Source organism: Bos indicus, chromosome 7 (assembly GCF_029378745.1).
Source record: "Bos indicus isolate NIAB-ARS_2022 breed Sahiwal x Tharparkar chromosome 7, NIAB-ARS_B.indTharparkar_mat_pri_1.0, whole genome shotgun sequence".
NCBI classification, from domain to species: Eukaryota; Metazoa; Chordata; class Mammalia; order Artiodactyla; family Bovidae; genus Bos; species Bos indicus.
The window spans coordinates 71,382,430-71,401,364 of record NC_091766.1 but is presented as its reverse complement, the minus strand read 5'-3'; the positions used below and the strand labels follow the sequence as shown (position 1 = coordinate 71,401,364).

The 18,935-nt window shown below is 40.5% G+C and overlaps 1 protein-coding gene across 2 annotated transcripts in view; it reads right to left on the bottom strand.

The window, feature by feature from the left end:
- TTC1 (tetratricopeptide repeat domain 1) overlaps positions 1-12,022 on the bottom strand; it is a 48,954-nt gene extending 36,932 nt beyond the window's left edge. The window contains exons 1-2 of one of the 2 annotated variants that reach the window (XM_019965341.2): positions 11,905-12,022; positions 10,510-10,870 (exon numbers count right to left, since the gene is read on the bottom strand). In XM_019965341.2, the coding sequence (XP_019820900.1) occupies positions 10,510-10,839 (330 nt within the window). In that variant the 5' untranslated portion in view covers positions 10,840-10,870; positions 11,905-12,022. The remainder of the gene's footprint in view (positions 1-10,509; positions 10,871-11,904) is intronic. The other variant, XM_019965342.2, reaches the window with a different exon arrangement.
- Between the last annotated feature and the right edge of the window lie 6,913 nt (positions 12,023-18,935).

The following is an 18,935-nucleotide window of genomic DNA, read 5'->3' as shown; positions in this document are numbered from 1 at the left end:
CCTTACACCAAGTTAAATGATGGAACTAGGACAGATCTGTCCAACCCCTCATGCTTTTAACTACAAGAGTATATTGTTTTTCACTGTATGGAAATAACAAATTGTTTGCAGGAAGAAATAACTGAGCAAGACATAGAAACTGCTGCACAAAGGTAAAAGCACAGAGCTTACACGTTTCACTGTCCTGAAGAAAAAGTGACTTTAAATTCCCTTGCTACCAAGAATTAGGGCACCTGAAAGAAGATGACACTACTTCAGAACATTCATCAAGTCACAGAGATCTGATCTATAAAGATTCTGAGACCTATGTTAAAAATAAACCTCTACCTCACTGTGAATCAGGGACTTGTACCACTGGTCTTGGGTTTTTCTTCTATAGTTAATCCAAGTTCATTTTCCAGTAAGTTAGCAAAATGGATTCCTTGAAGATGGATGAATTCAATCTGCAAGTACTTATTCTTTGAAAGTGAAAGTCACTCAGTCATGTCCAACTCTTTGCAACCCCACGGACTACAGTCCATGGAATTCTCCAGGCCAGAATACTGGAGTGGGTAGCGTTTCCCTTCTCTAGGGAATCTTCCCAACCCACGGATTGAACCCATGTCTCCCTTACTCTTTGCCCTTACAAATATACAGATGCATGGGATCTTTTATTCTGTTTTCTAGGAAATTATTTTCTTGGGTCATAGGGTAAAATAATTTCACATGACTTGGGGCACAGTCCTTTATGAAAGAACTAAAATATTATACTGCAGAAAGCCATCTCCACAGCACGCTTTTATACTTTTAAAATAATTCTCCAGTTATTTTAAAATTTTATTACTACTCAAATCTCTGGTAATCCAATCTGAATCTAAATGAGGTTCTAATGCCACTATAACCTAAATTTAAATGATAATCTGACAAACAGGAAGAAGGTAAGCATTTGGGAAAGGAAACGAACCCAGCTGACACTAAAATATACCTAGATCTTCGAGGCACAGATGGACATTTTGAAACAGTCCTGGGACAAGTTGGTAGTTATTTGGAAAATGAAAACTTTGGATTTCTATGTCACACTACACACAAGAATAAAGTCCAACTGGACTGCAGATCTAAATGTAAAAATCTATAACTACTGGGAAAAAACAGGTGAATTCCTCTTTAAGCTCGGTGTAGGGAATGGCTTTCTGTAACTCAGAATCCTACAGAATTTCAACTGACACAACTTTAGATATTGGTGTAACCTGGAAAAAATATCAGAAGGTGTTCAACCGTTCCCTTATTAATCACAAAACATCCACTCTCCACCAGAGACCCTCTCGATGCAGTGGCTGGCTAGGGATATTTCCTATACTTTAGGTCAGTGAACAAAACATAAATACAATAAGCTTGACTTGGAACTTACAAGTGTATATGCCTTCTATCATTATTAAAAGATAAAAACTTGCATTAAGTACATTAAAAAAAACTTCTCATAATTAAATAATTCTGTAGTGAATATGTGTTTATAGACAACAGGGAGAAAAACAAGAGGTTCACTATCCGCAGATTAATTTCCATATTGTAAATCTATCAGCAGCTCTCTGGTTCCCCCTGCAGCTTTGTAAAGTAATTGCTACAAAATAAAAAAGTACAAACTAGCACAGTAAGCAGAGATCTGGAGAAGGCAATGGCACCCCACTCCAGTACTCTTGCCGGGAAAATCCCACGGACAGAGGAGCCTGGTAGGCTGCAGTCCATGGAGTCTCAAAGAGTCGTGTCAGAGACACGACTGAGCGACTTCACTTTCACTTTTCACTTTCATGCATTGGAGAAGGAAGTGGCAACCCACTCCAGTATTCTTGCCTGGAGAATCCCAGGTACGGGGGAGCCTGGTGGGCTGCCGTCTATGGGGTTGCACAGAGTCGGACACAACTGAATCGACTTAGCAGCAGCAGCAGCAGCAAACAGAGATCAATCTTATCTGGCTAAAAAAGAGGAATAAAAAAAGTTACATACTTGCTAAAGGGCTGGAAAGTGGAAGCACAGACAAAACTTTCCGCTTCAGCCCTGTTTAGGTGGGAAAAGGAATCCCTACACTGAAAGGGCTAGATACACTGACCTACAAATTATCCTGAAGGGAATGGTTTATCATTAAAAAGGAAACAGAAGCTTCAGTTTTGTCTTCTTTGAAATAAGACATCATTTGCTTCACACATTCGCTCTTTCCACAAGTCACTTTTATTAGTCTACTAGGAGCTTGGAGGGAGAAATCTCTAGATTGAAGCTGTAGTTAGAACCTCTCACTAAGCCTTGTCCTTCTGAGGAAAGACAACTGATCTTGGAAACAGTTTCCTGTTTCTTAACTCAGAAAATCCCATCTCCCAAAACTCAATTCAACAGAAGTAAATTTTCTTATTTTGGTACTGCTTACATTCATCTTTTAGAACCCTGAGCGCAAGATCAGGGTAAAAAAATATATATATATCCTATTAGTAAGCTCTTCTTCTGATGTTAGATGGAGTCAGTATACTGGTTAGTCAATACTTCTTGTTTTGGAAGCTTAATCATTTGCATCCATCTAGCTCTCTGTCTCCCAAAGTGGAGTCACAGTTCTACCTGAACCAAAATGACATGGAAAATAAGCCACAAGGATTTACTGTATAGAACAGGGAACTACATTCAATATCTTGTAATAACCTATAAAGAAATATAATTGAGAAAAAGTACAACTGAATCGAATAGATGCTTTTGAACTGTGGTGTTGGAGAAGACTCTTGAGAGTCCCTTGGACTGCAAGGAGATCCAACCAGTCCATCCTAAAGGAGATCAGTCCAGGGTGTTCACTGGAGGGACTGATGTTGAAGCTGAAACTCCAATACTTTGGCCACCTGATGCGAAGAGGTGACTCATTTGAAAAGACCCTGATACTGGGAAAGATTGAGGGCAGGCGGAGAAGGGGACAATGGAGGATGAGATGGTTGGATGGCACCACCGACTCAATGGACATGGGTTTGGGTAGACTCTGGGAGTTGGTGATGGACAGGGAGGCCTGGCGTTCTGCAGTTGATGGGGTCGCAAAGAGTCAGACATGACTGAGCGACTGAACTGAACAACTGAATCACTATGCTGTACACCTGAAATGAACACAACGCTGTTAATCAACTAACTTCAATTGTTAACAAAGGAGATTACTGGCTGCTACCTCACAATTTTGTGGTAGCAGACACTTATCAGGGCTTTGCATGGTTAGCAAGTTTCCTGTGATTCTCAGACACAATTCAGTTTGAGAACCACTTATCTACACAATGAGATCTTCCTTAGTAAACAAAAGAAACACTGAATGCCATTTTAACTCTTTCATCTGCAAATAACTTCCAAATGTTTTAGAGTAAACGACCCTTACTTCCCCTGGTTTAAAATCAGGATCAGAAATCTAAGGTCCCTTCCAGTTCTTAAATTCTAGGATTTTATTTAATCACTTGTCAGTAGCATTCATTAAACTTAATACTGGTAAACGCTATAAAATTAAATATGGCAAGCTTAGTTCAAAAGAATGCACATTAGAAATGAAATAAAAGGAAAAGAACAAATCAGAAAGGGTTTTCTCATGAAGTTAACAGAATATGCAGGGCACTAAGTTACTAAAAACTTTCTGGAAGCAATCGAGAGAACTGTTCCTGGTAATCATGCCCACAGTTACAACAACACTGATAAGATTATGAAAACAATGCAATGGGGACTTCCCTGGTGGTCCAATGGATAAGACTCGGTGCTCCCGATCCAGGGGGCCTGAGTTCAATCCCGAGTCAGGGAACTACATCCGACGTGCAAAAACTAAGACCAGCCACAGACAAATAAATAAAACAAATAATATTAAAAAAATATAATGCAATGAGGCAGCAGATACATGGAAATCAAAAGGATAAAGTAATGTGGGATTTAAGAAATATGGGAGTGACAGGGGAAAGACTGATAAAGAACTTCAGCACTAAACCAATAACTATTCCTGGTTAAAGATTAAATAGCCCTAAAGCAAAAAACAATCCTTTCAATTTCAGAACCTAAGGAAAATGTTTTAAAATCGCAGAAACAACATGTTCTGAGTCCACGCTCACCAAGCAACAGACTTTTTGTAAATGAACTCGATGTGCACACAACTGGCAACAAGGAGCAAATCCGTTAAAAGGAAGCAATCTGCGCTCTCGCTCACAAATAAAAAACCTTTTTCATTTGCACACAAAAATGAAATCACCAGAGACCTGACAAGCTCAAAAAGCCCTCCTCATCTGCGTATTTCTAATGGGCATCACCAGCTACCCAGTAGCCAAAGCCAAGGAATCATGCTTATTCCTCTGTCCAGCCCTCCCAAAGGAATCCAGTATGCCTCGTCAACTTCTCCTCCAAAATGAATCCTGAAGTATTCACTTATCTTCACTCAGTCCACAGTTCAAGCTACCATCGTCTTTCACAGGCTACAGATTAAGCCCTAACTGGTCTCAGTGTTCTGCACCATCCCTGTCCCCATGACCAACAGAATATCAATAAAATGTTAATAACTTTCATCTTTCCTCTGGCTTAAAATTTCCCATCTGTTTTCCATCTGTGCACTCGGAAAAAAATTCAAATTCCTTACTCACAGCTCTCAAGGTGTTCCATCATCAGACTCTCTCTTACTTCATCATCCCATTCTCTTCCTTAATCACTTTGCTCCAGCTCCCAGGCCTTGCATTCCTTGCATGCTCATAAACTGTAGCCCGCCAGGCTCCTCTGTTCAAGGGATTCTCCAAGCAAGAATACTAGAGTGGATGGCCATTCCTTTCTCCAGGGGATTTTCCTGACCCAGTGATAGAACCCAGGTCTCCCGCATTGCAGGCAGATTCCTTACCATCTGAGCCACCAGGGAAGCCCATGCCAAAAATACATCAAGTTTACAGCTACTGTACAACCTTTATACTAACTGCTCCCTTTATATGGAATATTTTCTTATCAGATCCTCACACACTTGACTCCTTTTTCCCGAAAAGTCTTTCCTAAAATGGCACGTCCCCAGAGAGGTCTTCCCTGACCAACCAATTTAAAGTAGTCCTGCCTACATGAAGCAACCTAGACAGATGTCCACCGACAGATGAACGTATAAAAAAGATGTGGTGCAGGTACATAATGGAATATTACTCAGCTATAAAAAGGAGTGAAACTGAGTCAGTTGTAGTGATGTGGATGGACCTAGCATCTATAACATAGAGTGAAGTACATCAGAGAGAGAGAAACAAATACCATATATTAACACACATATATGCAATCTATAAAATGGTGCCGATGAACCTACCTGCAGGGCAGGAATAGAGATGCAGACATACAGAGCGGACTTATGGACACAGAGGGGAAAGGAGAGGGTGGGCCGAATGGGGAGAGCAGCACTGACGTGCACGCATCACCATGTGTCGGACAGAGGGCTAGCGGGAAGCTGCGGCGCGGCACAGGGAGCTCAGCTTGGTGCTGTGACGACTAGAGAGGAGGGACGGGGTGGGAGGGAGGGTCTAGAGAGAGGGATGCATGTATACATATGGCTGATTCACGCTGTTGTACTGCAGAAACTAATACGATATTGTAAAGCAATTATATTCCAATTAAAAAAAATAAAGTAGTCCCACCCATCCCACCAGGCCCCATGCGTTTCTCATCACTCCCCCCACCTCCACCCATACCTCCCAACTAGAATATGAGAGATGAGTGTTTTATTCACCACTGTATTCCTAAATGTCTCAAACAATGTGTGGCATGTGGAAGAAATGCAAATATTTCTTGAATAAATGAATGATAAAATCTCTGATATCTGTAAGACCAATTACTGGCCCTCATGGGAGAGAGAAAACCTTACTTACTCAGCTATTTAATGAAGGAAGACAGTGTGCAAGGTTCCAAGAGAGTGGTCTTTGAATTTTAGTGTGTGCATAAGAATACCCAGAGAACTCCACTTTGATAAGCAGCCCACAAAAAATGATTCTCTTACATCAATACCACCACAAAGAAATATATTCTATAGTTTCCCAAACTATAAGCATCTTTGTATCATAATTTTATTATAGTAATAATTCTCATCTGCTACCAGGTAAGTCCACCTCAGTCAAGCCTTTAAAAATCATTTATTTGTTTGCAGATCTAGTACATCTCAAATGTGAGTTAAAAATCCCATCCCTCTGGGTACTCATGTCTACATTTAAGTTTTCACAAATAGTCAGGATTGCTGCTGAAACACACGTGCACACACAGTGCTTTCTTGAAGAGATTCTGCCAGTTTTAACCAAACCTTAACTGCCTCCCTCCTCCATTACTCCTAATCTACGAGTTCTGCTGAGAACTGGCACTCACTTGAGCCTGGATCTTCTCAGCCACAGGGCAAGTCAAGTCAACTTGAATAACAGACTTCAGCTATTGATACCTGATATGTTTGGCAATACATAGATCCTATGATAGTAAATCTTTCCCAAATCTCCAAAGGTCAGCTTTGTGTACTTACTTTAGTAAAAAGTCTGCCCTGGTTATAAAGAATAGAAATTTTATTTATTTATATACTCAAATTGGAGTTACTTTTTTTGATGTTGGTCATAAATGTAACATATGCTTACCATAAAAAAAAATCCTGCAAACATTATAAAATTGTATTAAATATAAATGAAAATTCTCCAATAACCACATCCTTCAGAGCTACTCACTTTTTATAATTTGGTGTATACCCTTCCAAGCATTCCTGTATTAACGTATTTTCATGTATAAACTATTTTCACACAGGTTTGTAACTTAAAAGGAATCACTGACTGTTCTATGCTGCTGCTGCTAAGTCGCTTCAGTCGTGTCCAACTCTTCGAGACCCCATAGACAGCAGCCCACCAGGTTCCCCCGTCCCTGGGATTCTCCAGGCAAGAACACTGGAGTGGGTTGCCATTTCCTTCTCCAATGCATGAAAGTGAAAAGTCAAAGTGAAGTCGCTCAGTCGTGACCCCATGGACTGCAGCCCACCAGGCTCTTCTGTCCATGGGATTCTCCAGGCAAGAGTACTGGAGTGGGGTGCCATCGCCTTCTCCAGACTGTTCTATAACCTCTGATAAAGAAAACACCTGCATGTCTCTTTTACTCTCAACACTCACTCAGAACATGTGTAGAAGTTTCTCCCACACCAAACAACTCCAGCTCTACAGTGGACAGCAGCCAGTGTGCTACACTTTAACTTAATTATGTCACAATCTATCTGGAGACAGTGCCAGACCCCACAGGTTATAGGCTGAGTTCCACAAGCCTGGATCCATCCCCACTTCAGATGGCAACTGCAAGTCCAGGGTGTCACTGCTGTTTGTTTTTTTTGGGGGGGGGTCTGTTTATATATATTTTAAACTACAGTTGATGCACAATATTATATGTTATATATAAAGGTGTACAACACAGTGATCCATGATTGTAAAAGTTACACTCCACTTCTAATTATTATAAAATATCAGCTATATCCCCTGTGTTGTACAGCACATCCCATAGCTTATTGCATACACAGTAGTTTGTGCCTCTTACTCCTCTACCCCTATACTGCCCCTCCTTTCTTCCCTCTCCCTACTGGTAACCATCGGTTGCTTTCCTGATTCTGCAAGTCTGTTTCTTTTCTGCTGTATTCACCACTTTGCTTTATTTTTTAGACTCCACATGTAAGTGGTGTCATACAGTACTTGTCTTTCTCTGGCTTCTTTCACTTGGCATAACGACCTCCAAGTCCACCCGTGTTGCTGCTGTCAGCTCTGCTTTTGACCCATGGGCTATACATGGACAGCTTCCACGACAACCTCCTCAGGTTCAACTAATTTGCTAGAGGGGCTCAGAGAACTCAGAAAGAGAGTTCACTTATTAGATTATCACTTTACTATACAGGATATAACTCAGGAACAGTCAGATGGAAGAGATGCGTAAGGCAAGGTTTGTGTGAAGGGGCACTGAGCTTCCAGGCTCTCTGGATATGCACCCTCTCAGCTTCTGTATGTGCTCATCAACTCTGAAGCTCTCTGAACCCCATCCTTTAGGGGTTTTATGGAGCTTTCATTAAGTAAGCATGATTGATTAATTCAACCTTCAGCATCTCTTCCCTCCCCAGAAGTGGGGTGGAGTGGGAGTGGGGCTGAGAGCCCCAAACTGACAACCAGACCTCATCCTTAGGGGTTTTCCCAAAGTCATCTCATTAACTCAGATGTGGTTGAAAGAGCCTTGCTATGAATAACAAAATAAACCTTCATCTCTTTCCACTTAGGAAATGTCAAAGGTCTTAGGAACTCTGTGTCAGGAACTGGATAAACACCAAATACATATTTATTATAAATTATATTATAACACCTGCTTAATTCATTTAACATTCAGGCATTAATCCATGTTGATACAAGATTTATCTCTTTTTAATGATTATGTTGTACACCACACATAAATATGCCAAAACTGTTTAAAGTAATCCCCTCTGTTCAACATTAGTTCTAGTTTTCTGAAATTATGAATGATCCTGCAAAGCGTCTTTATGGTACTCACCAGCCATGTGCGACCATTTAAATTAACTAAAATTAAAAAAATAATTTTTAAATTCATTTTGTCAGCTGTACTAGCCATATTTTACCTGCTTAATGGCCAGATGACTGTTAAAATGTAGTAGCAGTGGCTACCATATTGGACAGTGGAGATACAGAACATTTCCATCACTGCAGAAGGTTCCATGGTATCCCTGATCTAAAGAAATGCTCATATAAAAATTTGCTATCTGTACACTATAGAAATGATATAGCAATTCAAACTCTCACTGTTGGTACATTAGTTGCTACTTCCTTTTCTTGTCAACATCCGAACAATGTTCTCATCTGAGAAATGACATATGTTTTAATTTGCATTTAAAAATTATTACTGAGACTGAAAGTCTTCCCGTGTGGCCCTTTGTGTTTATTTTTATTGTTGAATTATCTGAACTGTGTCTACTTTAAAAGAATCAAGCTTAAACATATCCCTTTCCCAATGACCTATAAAACTAAACCTTATGTGCAACAGAGACATTTCTTCATCTGTTTAGCTGATTTCCTAATACTAATTTCACAAAGATATTTATCAAAGCATCATAAAAGAAAGCTAATACTACAACTGCTGTGAGTTACACAGGTATACACAGCTGTCAAAACTCAGTGAGTAGTACACATTATAACTTAAAGTTTTACAACATGTAAATTATATCTTAACTTTTAAAAGGACCAGTGTTACGAAAATTAAGCCAAACACTTTCTGGAAAATCATTTCTCTAATGTTATTAAATAGTACTTGATTTAATTTTCTGAGCCGTTTCTGCTGGAGGTAGTTTATGACCTTGGCTCATTTTTGCCCTTTATCGTTCTCCTCTAGTGGCACACACTAGCACAAAAGCTAACACATGCATGTTAAAACCAAAAGATTTGATAACGAAAAGTGCCTAAGATGCTTCTCCTCACTTCCTGCTACATTCCCCCGCCCATCATTACACTGCATGTTTACCATCTCAGCGCATCACCAATGCATCATAACCTGTTCACTGAGTGAGTGCTTCAGAGCCGTAAGCTACAAATCTCACTCATATTCTCTGCAGACAAATTCAGATGTTATAGTACCTCATTAAGCCACTTTGCTTATGAGATCAGAAGGAAGAATATATAGAAGACACCAAGCCTCTGTCTCCCAAAATAAATGCTTGCTCAGTCACTAGCCCAGGGGCAGAGTAGCAGGACAATATACATTTTATTAGTGGATCTGCTTTGTAGGAAGACAGTTGTTTTTGTTATTAAATTCTGCATTATATTTTACCTTTGGAATCAAAGAGATCTGGGTTTGAGAAACAGTTCTACTACTTAATAGATATGTGATTTTAGGCAAGTTACTGTACTACCCTAAGTTGCTATCTTATGGAGATACTAACAGTATACATTTCATAGGCATGTTGTAAAGATTAAATGAAAACGCAAGCAACATTTTAAGCTTAGTGGCTGGCATATTACTGGTGCTTAACAAATGAGTTACTATCACACATAATTCTGTTCCTCAAGAAAAAAATGTAAATGACATAGGTCCCAGTCACTGCCCTCTGTAAGCGAATCACACCAGGATATTCAGGCAGTCATTTTTTGCTAAAGGATTAACAAACAGGCAGCATACCAAATTCTAAAGTCTGACCAAAAAATATCCACGACAGGAATTTCAGCAGCCAACCATCAATAAGGTCATTAAAAAAAAGCTAAAGGGTATATATATAAGAAATAGTTACACAAGATGAAAGTAAGAACAAAGTTCACAGAAAAAAAGTGGAAACTTCTTCGCTAAACAGATACACTCAATGCGGCCCCACCATGTCACTGATTTATCTCAGATGCATCATTACTAAAGCAATAAGGACACAGATGGGCAAGTCACTCTTTACCACAAATGATGCAATCTATGATAACAGTATCAATCAAATTTAGCACTTTACAGAAGTTTATGTGGCAAATCATGCACACTAAATAGAATATTTACCTTTTTCTCTTCATCTGGCATGTTCTTCTCCAGCTCCATTAGATATTCTTCATCTAGTTCAGAGGGATTCATATCATCCTCAGGTTTGTTCTCAAGCTTGTCGGCTCCCGGCTCCTCCGTCTCAAATGAGGCACTGGCGTCATGAAAGCACTCCTCCTCCCCCTGGTCCTCCTGGGGCTGGGCGTCGACATCCTTGAGCAGCTCGCTCTGGGAATGCTGCTCTTTGCCACTGGATACTGGAGGGTGAAGACACTCTGCTTCCTGGGGATCTGTAACTTTCAAACCAGTGAACAGATCCTCTGGAACCCTACAGTTCGACTTTTCCCCCATTGCTCAATCAGTGAGGGAGGTGAAGCCGAAACTGCGAAAGAGAAAATAGGTTAAGTAATGCTATCTACCTGCCTATCCAATCCTAACTATCACATTTAAACAAACTTCTGCATCAAATCACATCCGAACTTCTTTTCATTGATTCAATTATATATTCATACATAAAGGGTTGCATAAGCCCACAAATAATGCCAAATGTAATTCTAACTGCTACCCTTTTCAGAACTTCTTACAAGCCAATAGGAGACACCGCTTTTAATGTGATTCTTCCATCTCCTATTGCTCCCAGTTTTTCAGGGTTGCAAAAAATTGGCAGAAGCGAAAACAATGGCAAGAAAAACGATGCGTTTCTAATTTTTATTCAGATTGAATAACCACGTCGTAAATAATTTCCAGCACCACCGCAGGAAGCTCAAAAATAAGTTTCTGGTAGAGTTCAAAATATAATCCGTGCCAACACAGCAATCATCAACTTCACCCACTTGCATGTGATACAGCCCACGCAGGTTACAGTGGAAGGGAGGCCTTGGCTCTGGTAGCCCTAATCAGGATTCCCGAAGGGGTCAGAATTAGCCATGAAAAGCGTGGTTCTTAACCCTGGACGCACAACGTTAACACTCAAAACGCTTTAGCAAGTCTTGCTGACCAGACTGTATACAGATTCTGATTTACTAGTCTGGCGTGGAGCCAGGGCATCTGTAGTTTTAAAACGGCATCCCAGGTGACTTTCAGGTGCAGCCAATTGAGAACTAGTGCTGTAGACGCTGAGTCAGACCGTCAGCAGCTCCACTCCTCCGGTCGCAGTAAAATCACGCAGACTCTTGGGTTGCGATAAAACCCGAATTCGCCCCTATTTCGTCCCAAGAAAACTTTAAACAGCACGATTTTAATACGGAGACTTTGCCTCCACAGCAACGTTTTGTTTTTCCCAGCTCCCAGGCCTAGTGTAAGAACACAGGAGTCTGAGGCTCCTGAGTTAAGGAGGGCCACCCCTACACATCCCAAACGTTCCTCCCCTAGCTGTGTCCCTCACCGCCAAGACTAAAGACCCATGTGGCTACTCACAGCTTCACTGTTCCTCTCGTCCTCACCTTCCTCGCCTCTGAGATCTCTACTTCCGCTCAGTCAGGTGCTCTTCCGTCGGCGCCGGCCAATATCGTCGGCGTTGGCAAAGCATCCTGGGAAATGTAGTAAAACCTCAGGGAGAGGGTGCGGCACTGTCGCTCTATCACGTCATTGTACGGACTGAAAATGAGCGATGGTTGCCATCTTGGGTTACGGCGAGACTCCGCGATACCGGGCTCTGGAGAAAAAAAGGAAAACAGAAAGGCTGTTTCTATAATGTTCCTTTTACTCCTCTGCTCTGACCTCTCAAATGCCAGCTGTGCTGTGTACAGAAGCATGAACCTGTTCAAAAATAGTTTTCCCTCTAATGTTTCTCAAAGTGTATTTTTGTCGAAAGGGGTCTACAGCTAGATCAAAACAGTGTTGATAAATTGTTAAATGGCAACCCACTCCAGTACTCTTGCCTGGAAAATTACATGGATGGAGAAGCCTGGTGGGCTACAGTCCATGGGGTCGCAAAGAGTCGGACACGACTGACTTCACTTTCACTTTTCACTTTATACTCCTCTCATGAATGTACAATGGATTTTTCCAGAGGATATGTGTCCTGTGATAGCGCAATGGATTGAACGCAGGAGCAATGAGAATCCAGGTGTCTTTTATTAAGCCAGAGATTTGCAAAAATGTAAGACAATGCCACTCTTCACTATATGTACATTTTTTGTTTTGGAAAACTTAGTTATCTATTGAGAGATTGTTTATGTTCGCATATAATGGGTGTATTGTTATTTTAAGTGAATTAATAAACTGATATTACAGTAATTTCAGTTATAGATAGAACCCACATAAACAAAAGCTTTTTGTGGTCCTCAATAATATTTGAGAGTGTTAAGCAGTCTGGGAACCAAAAGCGAACTGTTGGCTTATACATTCATTCAAGAGATGTTTACTGAATGTTAATTAGACCCCAAGCATTGCCCACTAGGAATACAGAACTGAGATATCCCTTTAAGGTAGCCAGATACATAACCAAGGTTAACAGCAGAATATTAGTTTTCTATAATTCACAGAACCTACTGCAGAGAAAGCTGGAAGTGACTTTTTCAAGAAGGGTATAACATTTGCTTTTTGAATTTGTGCCTGAATTAGGTTATACATACAGTTATATTTTTGTGTAAATCAAAAGTTTTAATATGCCCAAAGTAAATATTAAAAATATATCAGAATTTTAGAAACCTTTTTATATTTTTTATTTTTTTAAATACAGTAAGACCTTCAAAAAGTTAAGTGGTCAGGTCTTATGATCTTTAAGAAGTCCTGTTAAATTCTTGTGTGATAGGCTATAAATTTCAGAGGAAAACTAAGAAAGTAAATAAATTCAACAGACACATTACAATGTCAAGTTTTTTTAATAGCTGTCCCACTTTGGATGATAGTTCTAGTAGCTAGCCTTTATTGATTACATGCTTATTAGGTGCTATATGCTGTGAAAAATGCTCTAGGTGGATGATTTGATTATTTGAATCCTAATTCTAGCTCTGTCATTTGACTAGCTGTGTGACATTGGGACAAATTACTTAATGCTTCTAAGCTTAATATATAAATGTACCTCATACGTAAAAATTGGGATGGAGCCAAGGGAACATTTCATTCAAAGATGGGCACAATAAAGGACAGAAATAGTATGGACCTAATGCCAAAGCCTTTGACTGTGTGGATCACAATAAACTGTGGAAAATTCTGAAAGAGATGGAAATACCAGACCACCTGACCTGCCTCTTGAGAAATCTGTATGCAGGTCAGGAAGCCACAGTTAGAACTGGACATGGAACAACAGACTGGTTCCAAATAGGAAAAGGAGTACGTCAAGGCTGTATATTGTCACCCTGCTTATTTAACTTCTATGCAGAGTACATCATGAGAAATGCTGGGCTGGAAGAAGCGCAAACTGGAATCAAGATTGCCGGGAGAAATATCAATAACCTCAGATATGCAGATGACTCCACCCTTATGGCAGAAAGTGAAGAGGAACTAAAAAGCCTCTTGATGAAGGTGGAAGAGGAGAGTGAAAAAGTTGGCTTGAAACTCAACATTCAGAAAATGAAGATCATGGCATCTGGTCCCATCACTTCATGGGAAATAGATGGGGAAACAGTGAAAACAGTGTCAGACTTTATTGTTTTGGGCTCTAAAATCACTGCAGATGGTGACTGCAGCCATGAAATTAAAAGACGCTTACTCCTTGGAAGGAAAGTTATGACCAACCTAGATAGCATATTCAAAAGCAGAGACATTACTTTGCCAACAAAGGTCCATCTAGTCAAGGCTATGGTTTTTCCAGTAGTCATTTATGGGTGTGAGAGTTGGACTGTGAAGAAAGCTGAGTGCCGAAGAATTGATGCCTTTGAACTGTGGTGTTGGAGAAGACTCTTGAGAGTCCCTTGGACTGCAAGGAGATCCAACCAGTCCATTCTAAAGGAGATCAGCCCTGGGTATTCTTTGGAAGGAATGATGCTAAAGCTGAAACTCCAGTACTTTGGCCACCTCATGCAAAGAGTTGACTCATTGGAAAAGACTCTGATGCTGGGAGGGATTGGGGGCAGGAGGAGAAGGGGATGACAGAGGATGAGATGGCTGGATGGCATCACTGACTTGATGGACGTGAGTCTGAGTGAACTCCTGGAGTTGGTGATGGACAGGGAGGCCTGGTGTGCTGCGATTCATGGGGTCGCAAAGAGTCGGACACGACTGAGCAACTGAACTGACTGAACAAAAGCAGAAGATATTAAGAAGAGATGGCAAGAATACAGAGAAGAACTATACAAAAAAGATCTTCATGACTCAGATAACCACAATGGTGTGATCACTCACCTAGAGCCAGACATCCTGGAATGCGAAGTTAAATGGGCCTTAGGAAGCATCACTATGAACAAAGCTAGTGTAGGTGATGGAATTCCAGTTGAGCTATATCAAATCCTAAAAGATGATGCTGCGAAAGTGCTGCACTCAATATGCCAGTAAATTTGGAAAACTCAGCAGTGGCCACAGGACTGGAAGGGGTCAGTTTTCATTCCAATCCCAAAGAAAGGCAATCCCAAAGAATGCTCAAACTCCCACACAATTGCATTCATCTCACACACTAGCAAAATAATGCTCAAAATTCTACAAGCCAGGCTTCAATAGTATGTGAACCATGAACTTAGAGATGTTCAAGGCTGGATTTAGAAAAGGCAGAGGAACCAGAGATCAAATTGCCCACATCAGTTGGGTCATAGAAAAAGCAAGAGACTTCCAGAAAAACATCTACTGTGCTTTATTGACTATGCCAAAGCCTCTGACTGTGTGGATCATAACAAACTGTGGAAAATTCTTAAAGAAGTGGGAATAACAGACCACCTCACCTGCCTCCTGAGAAATCTGTATGCATGTCAAGAAGCAACAGTTAGAACTGGACATGGAACAACAGACTGATTCCAAATTGGGAAAGGAATACGTCAAGGCTGTATATTGTCACCCTGCTTATTTAACTTCTATGCAGAGTACATCATGAGAAATGCCAGGCTGGATGAAACACAAGCTGGAATCAAGATTGCTGGGGGAAATATCAATAACCTCAGATATGCATATGACACTACCCTTATGGCAGAAAGTGAAGAAGAACTAAAGAGCTTCTTGATGAAAGTGAAAGAGGAGAGTGAAAAGTTGGCTTAAAACTCAACATTCAGAAAACTAATATCATAGCATCTGGTCCCATCACTTCATGGCAAATAGATGGGGAAAAAATGGAAACAGTGACAGATTTTATTTTGGGGGCTCCAAAATCACTGCAGATGGTGACTGCAGTCATTAAAAGACGCTTGCTCCTTCAAAGAAAAGCTATGACCAACCTAGACAACATATTAAAAAGAGACATTACTTTGTCAACAAAGGTCTGTCTAGTCAAAACTATGGTTTTTCCACTAGTCATGTATGGATGTGAGAGTTGGATTATAAAGAAAGTTGAGTGCTGAAGAATTGGGGCTTTTGAACTGTGGTGTTGGAGAAGACTTGAGACTCCCTTGGACTGCAAGGAGATTCAACCAGTCTATCCTAAAGGAAATCAGTCCTGAATATTCATTGGAAGGACTGATACTGAAGCTAAAACTCTAGTACATTGGCCACCTGATGCAAAGAACTGACTCACTAGAAAAGACCCTGATGCTGGGAAAGATTGAAGGCGAGAGGAGAAGGGGACAACAGTAGATGAGATGGTTGGATGGCATTACTGACTCGATGGTCATGAGTTTGAGTCAGCTCTGGGAGTTGGTGATGGACAGGGAAGCCCAGCATGCTGTAGTCCATGGGGTCACAAAGAGTCGGACACAACTGAGCAACTGAACTGAACTGGATGAATCACAAGGTGGACTCAAGATTGCTGGAAGAAATATCAACAACCTTAGATATGCAGATGATACCACTGTAATAGCAGAAAATGAAGAACTAAAGAGCCTCTTGATAAAGGTGAAAGAGGAGAGTGAAAAAGCTGGCTTGAAACTCAACATTAAAAAAATTATGATCATGACATCCGGTCTTATCACTTCATGGCAAATAGATGGGGAAACAGTGGAAGCAAAGACATATTTTATATTTTGGGCTCCAAAATCACTGCAGATGGTGACTGCAGCCATGAAATTAAAAGATGCTTACTCCTTGGAAGAAAAGTTATGACCAACCTAGATAGCATATTCAAAAGCAGAGACATTACTTTGCCAACAAAGGTCCATTTAGTCAAGGCTATGGTTTTTCCAGTAGTCATGCGTGGATGTGAAAGTTGGACTATAAAGAAAGCTGAGCACCAAAAAATTGATGCGTTTGAACTGTTGTGTTGGAGAAGAGTCTTGAGAGTCCCTTGGACTGCAAGGAGATCAAATCAGTCAGTCCTAAAGGAAATCAAACCTGAATATTCATTGGAAGGACTGATGCTGAAACTAAAGCTCCAATACTTTGGTCACGTGATGTGAAGGGTGAACTCATGGGAAAAGACCCTGATGCTGGGAAAGATTGAAGGAAAAGGAGAAGGGGGTGACAGAGGATGAGATGATTAGATAACATCACTGCCTCAATGGACATGAATTTGAGCAAGCTCCAGGAGATAGTGAAGGACAGAAAAACCTGGCATATTGTAGTCCATAGGATTGCAGAGTCAGACACAACTTAGCAACTGAACAACAACAAATTAGTGGTTACTTCCTCTTCAGTTTTTTGGCAGAAAATGATATAAACTAGAAGACAAGGACCCACAGGCTAGGCACATAATATTTAATGCACATTAGAGACAATTATAATATGTGACAGGCCTTGTGACAATAGCTGGGTACAGGACACCTAATAAGAAACAGTCCCTGCCTTCCTCCATCCTCATGAGCTCACAGGCTAGAGACAAAGGCTCGGAGACTGGGGATGAAGGAAGGCACTACTGAGCCTAAAGGAAGAAGCACTCCATTCTTTTCTTTTTATACCAAGAACAAACAGGCAGTTGGACCTGTTTGGTAGATCTTCACTAAGAAGATATCTGAATTAGTCTGTCGGAGGAGGAATAATTCATTAAGAGGATAAAAAGGACAAAAAGAGAGGTTGGAGGACATCATGAAAACCTTCGGAGCATTTTGGGGAATGAGAAGGAGTTGGATGTTGCAGAGGTATAGAGCATGAGACAAGAAACATTTTTAGAGATGTGAGCCCAACAGTCAATTCTGGAAACTGTAGAGATTTTGTCTCTTCGTTCTTGCAACCCTGCTCTGTAAAAGGAAAATAAGCGTTTTCCATCCAGGGGGTGGTTCTGTTGTGATTTTCCCAGTGCAGAGACCATGTCTGTTTTGTTTACAGTTGTAAGGGGTCAGTGAACATCCTGCTACCACACGGGTGAATGAAACACTGAATAACCCAGTGCTCTCATGGGTTGTGTAGTATTTTGAGGCTTCTGGAATTTCCTTATACCATTGTTGTGAGAATTAAACACAGAAAATTAAGTGCTCAAGATAGAAAAAAAATTACTAAGTGCTAATTAAGTGATATTAATAGTATTTAGCATGGCAAGTGCTCCACAAATATTATTAATGAAGGTGTTACAGTATTACCATTATTAAGACCAATTACTAATAGTAATATAACTTGATTATTAGTGTTACTAATGATGACCAGTAATATTACTAATAGTGATAGTATTTGTGAAGTTTTCATTCACATCTCACAAGACAGGGAACTGATCACATAAATTTGTTGAAATAATGAAAGCTGAACATGAATGCAGCATACTAGACCCTGTGGTGGGTACAGTGATATATCTGGAGAATAGCAAAATAATCATTTACTCTTTGTTTTTCTTTCTGGAGGGAGCAACTGGGTGATTTCTCAGTGGCACACACCCATCTCTCAATCATAAGGAGTTGCCCACTTAGTCATGGCCTGCTAGCTCAGGGCTGGGAGCAGAGCAGGGACTAGCAAGGGGTAAGCGAGTGTCAGCAATGGCTAGAAGTTATGGAAGTAGAGAAGAAGTCTTATATTCAAGGGTGGTCCCTTGGGTCACTGGCATGTCAACAGGATTGCTGCCTGTATGGTGACTAAGAGTGTAGGTTCTGGTGTCAGGCTGCCTGGGTTTGAATCCTTGCTCTGCCTCTTAGCAGCTGTGTGATATGATTGATCTTGGACAAGTCACTAAACCTTAACACCTACATCAGAAAGTTTCATGAAGTTTGAATGGGATAATGAACCTAAAGCACTATATACAGACCCTGGTACAAACTTTAACTATACTTTAAGTTAAAGCAATTTATTTAATTGCTTTGTGGAGAATCTGCAGGCAGAGATGGAAATCACTCCTACCTGTCCCAGTGATTTACTATGAACACACTGTCCTAAACCTTTAGGAGGCTCTGTGCATCTATGCTCCCTGGAGCTAGAGATTTCAATCTATGCTAGACTTACTCGGTCCTTTTCCTGCTCAAAGTGGATATATTAATACCACAAGGTTACTAAGCTTGGCTTTGGGGATT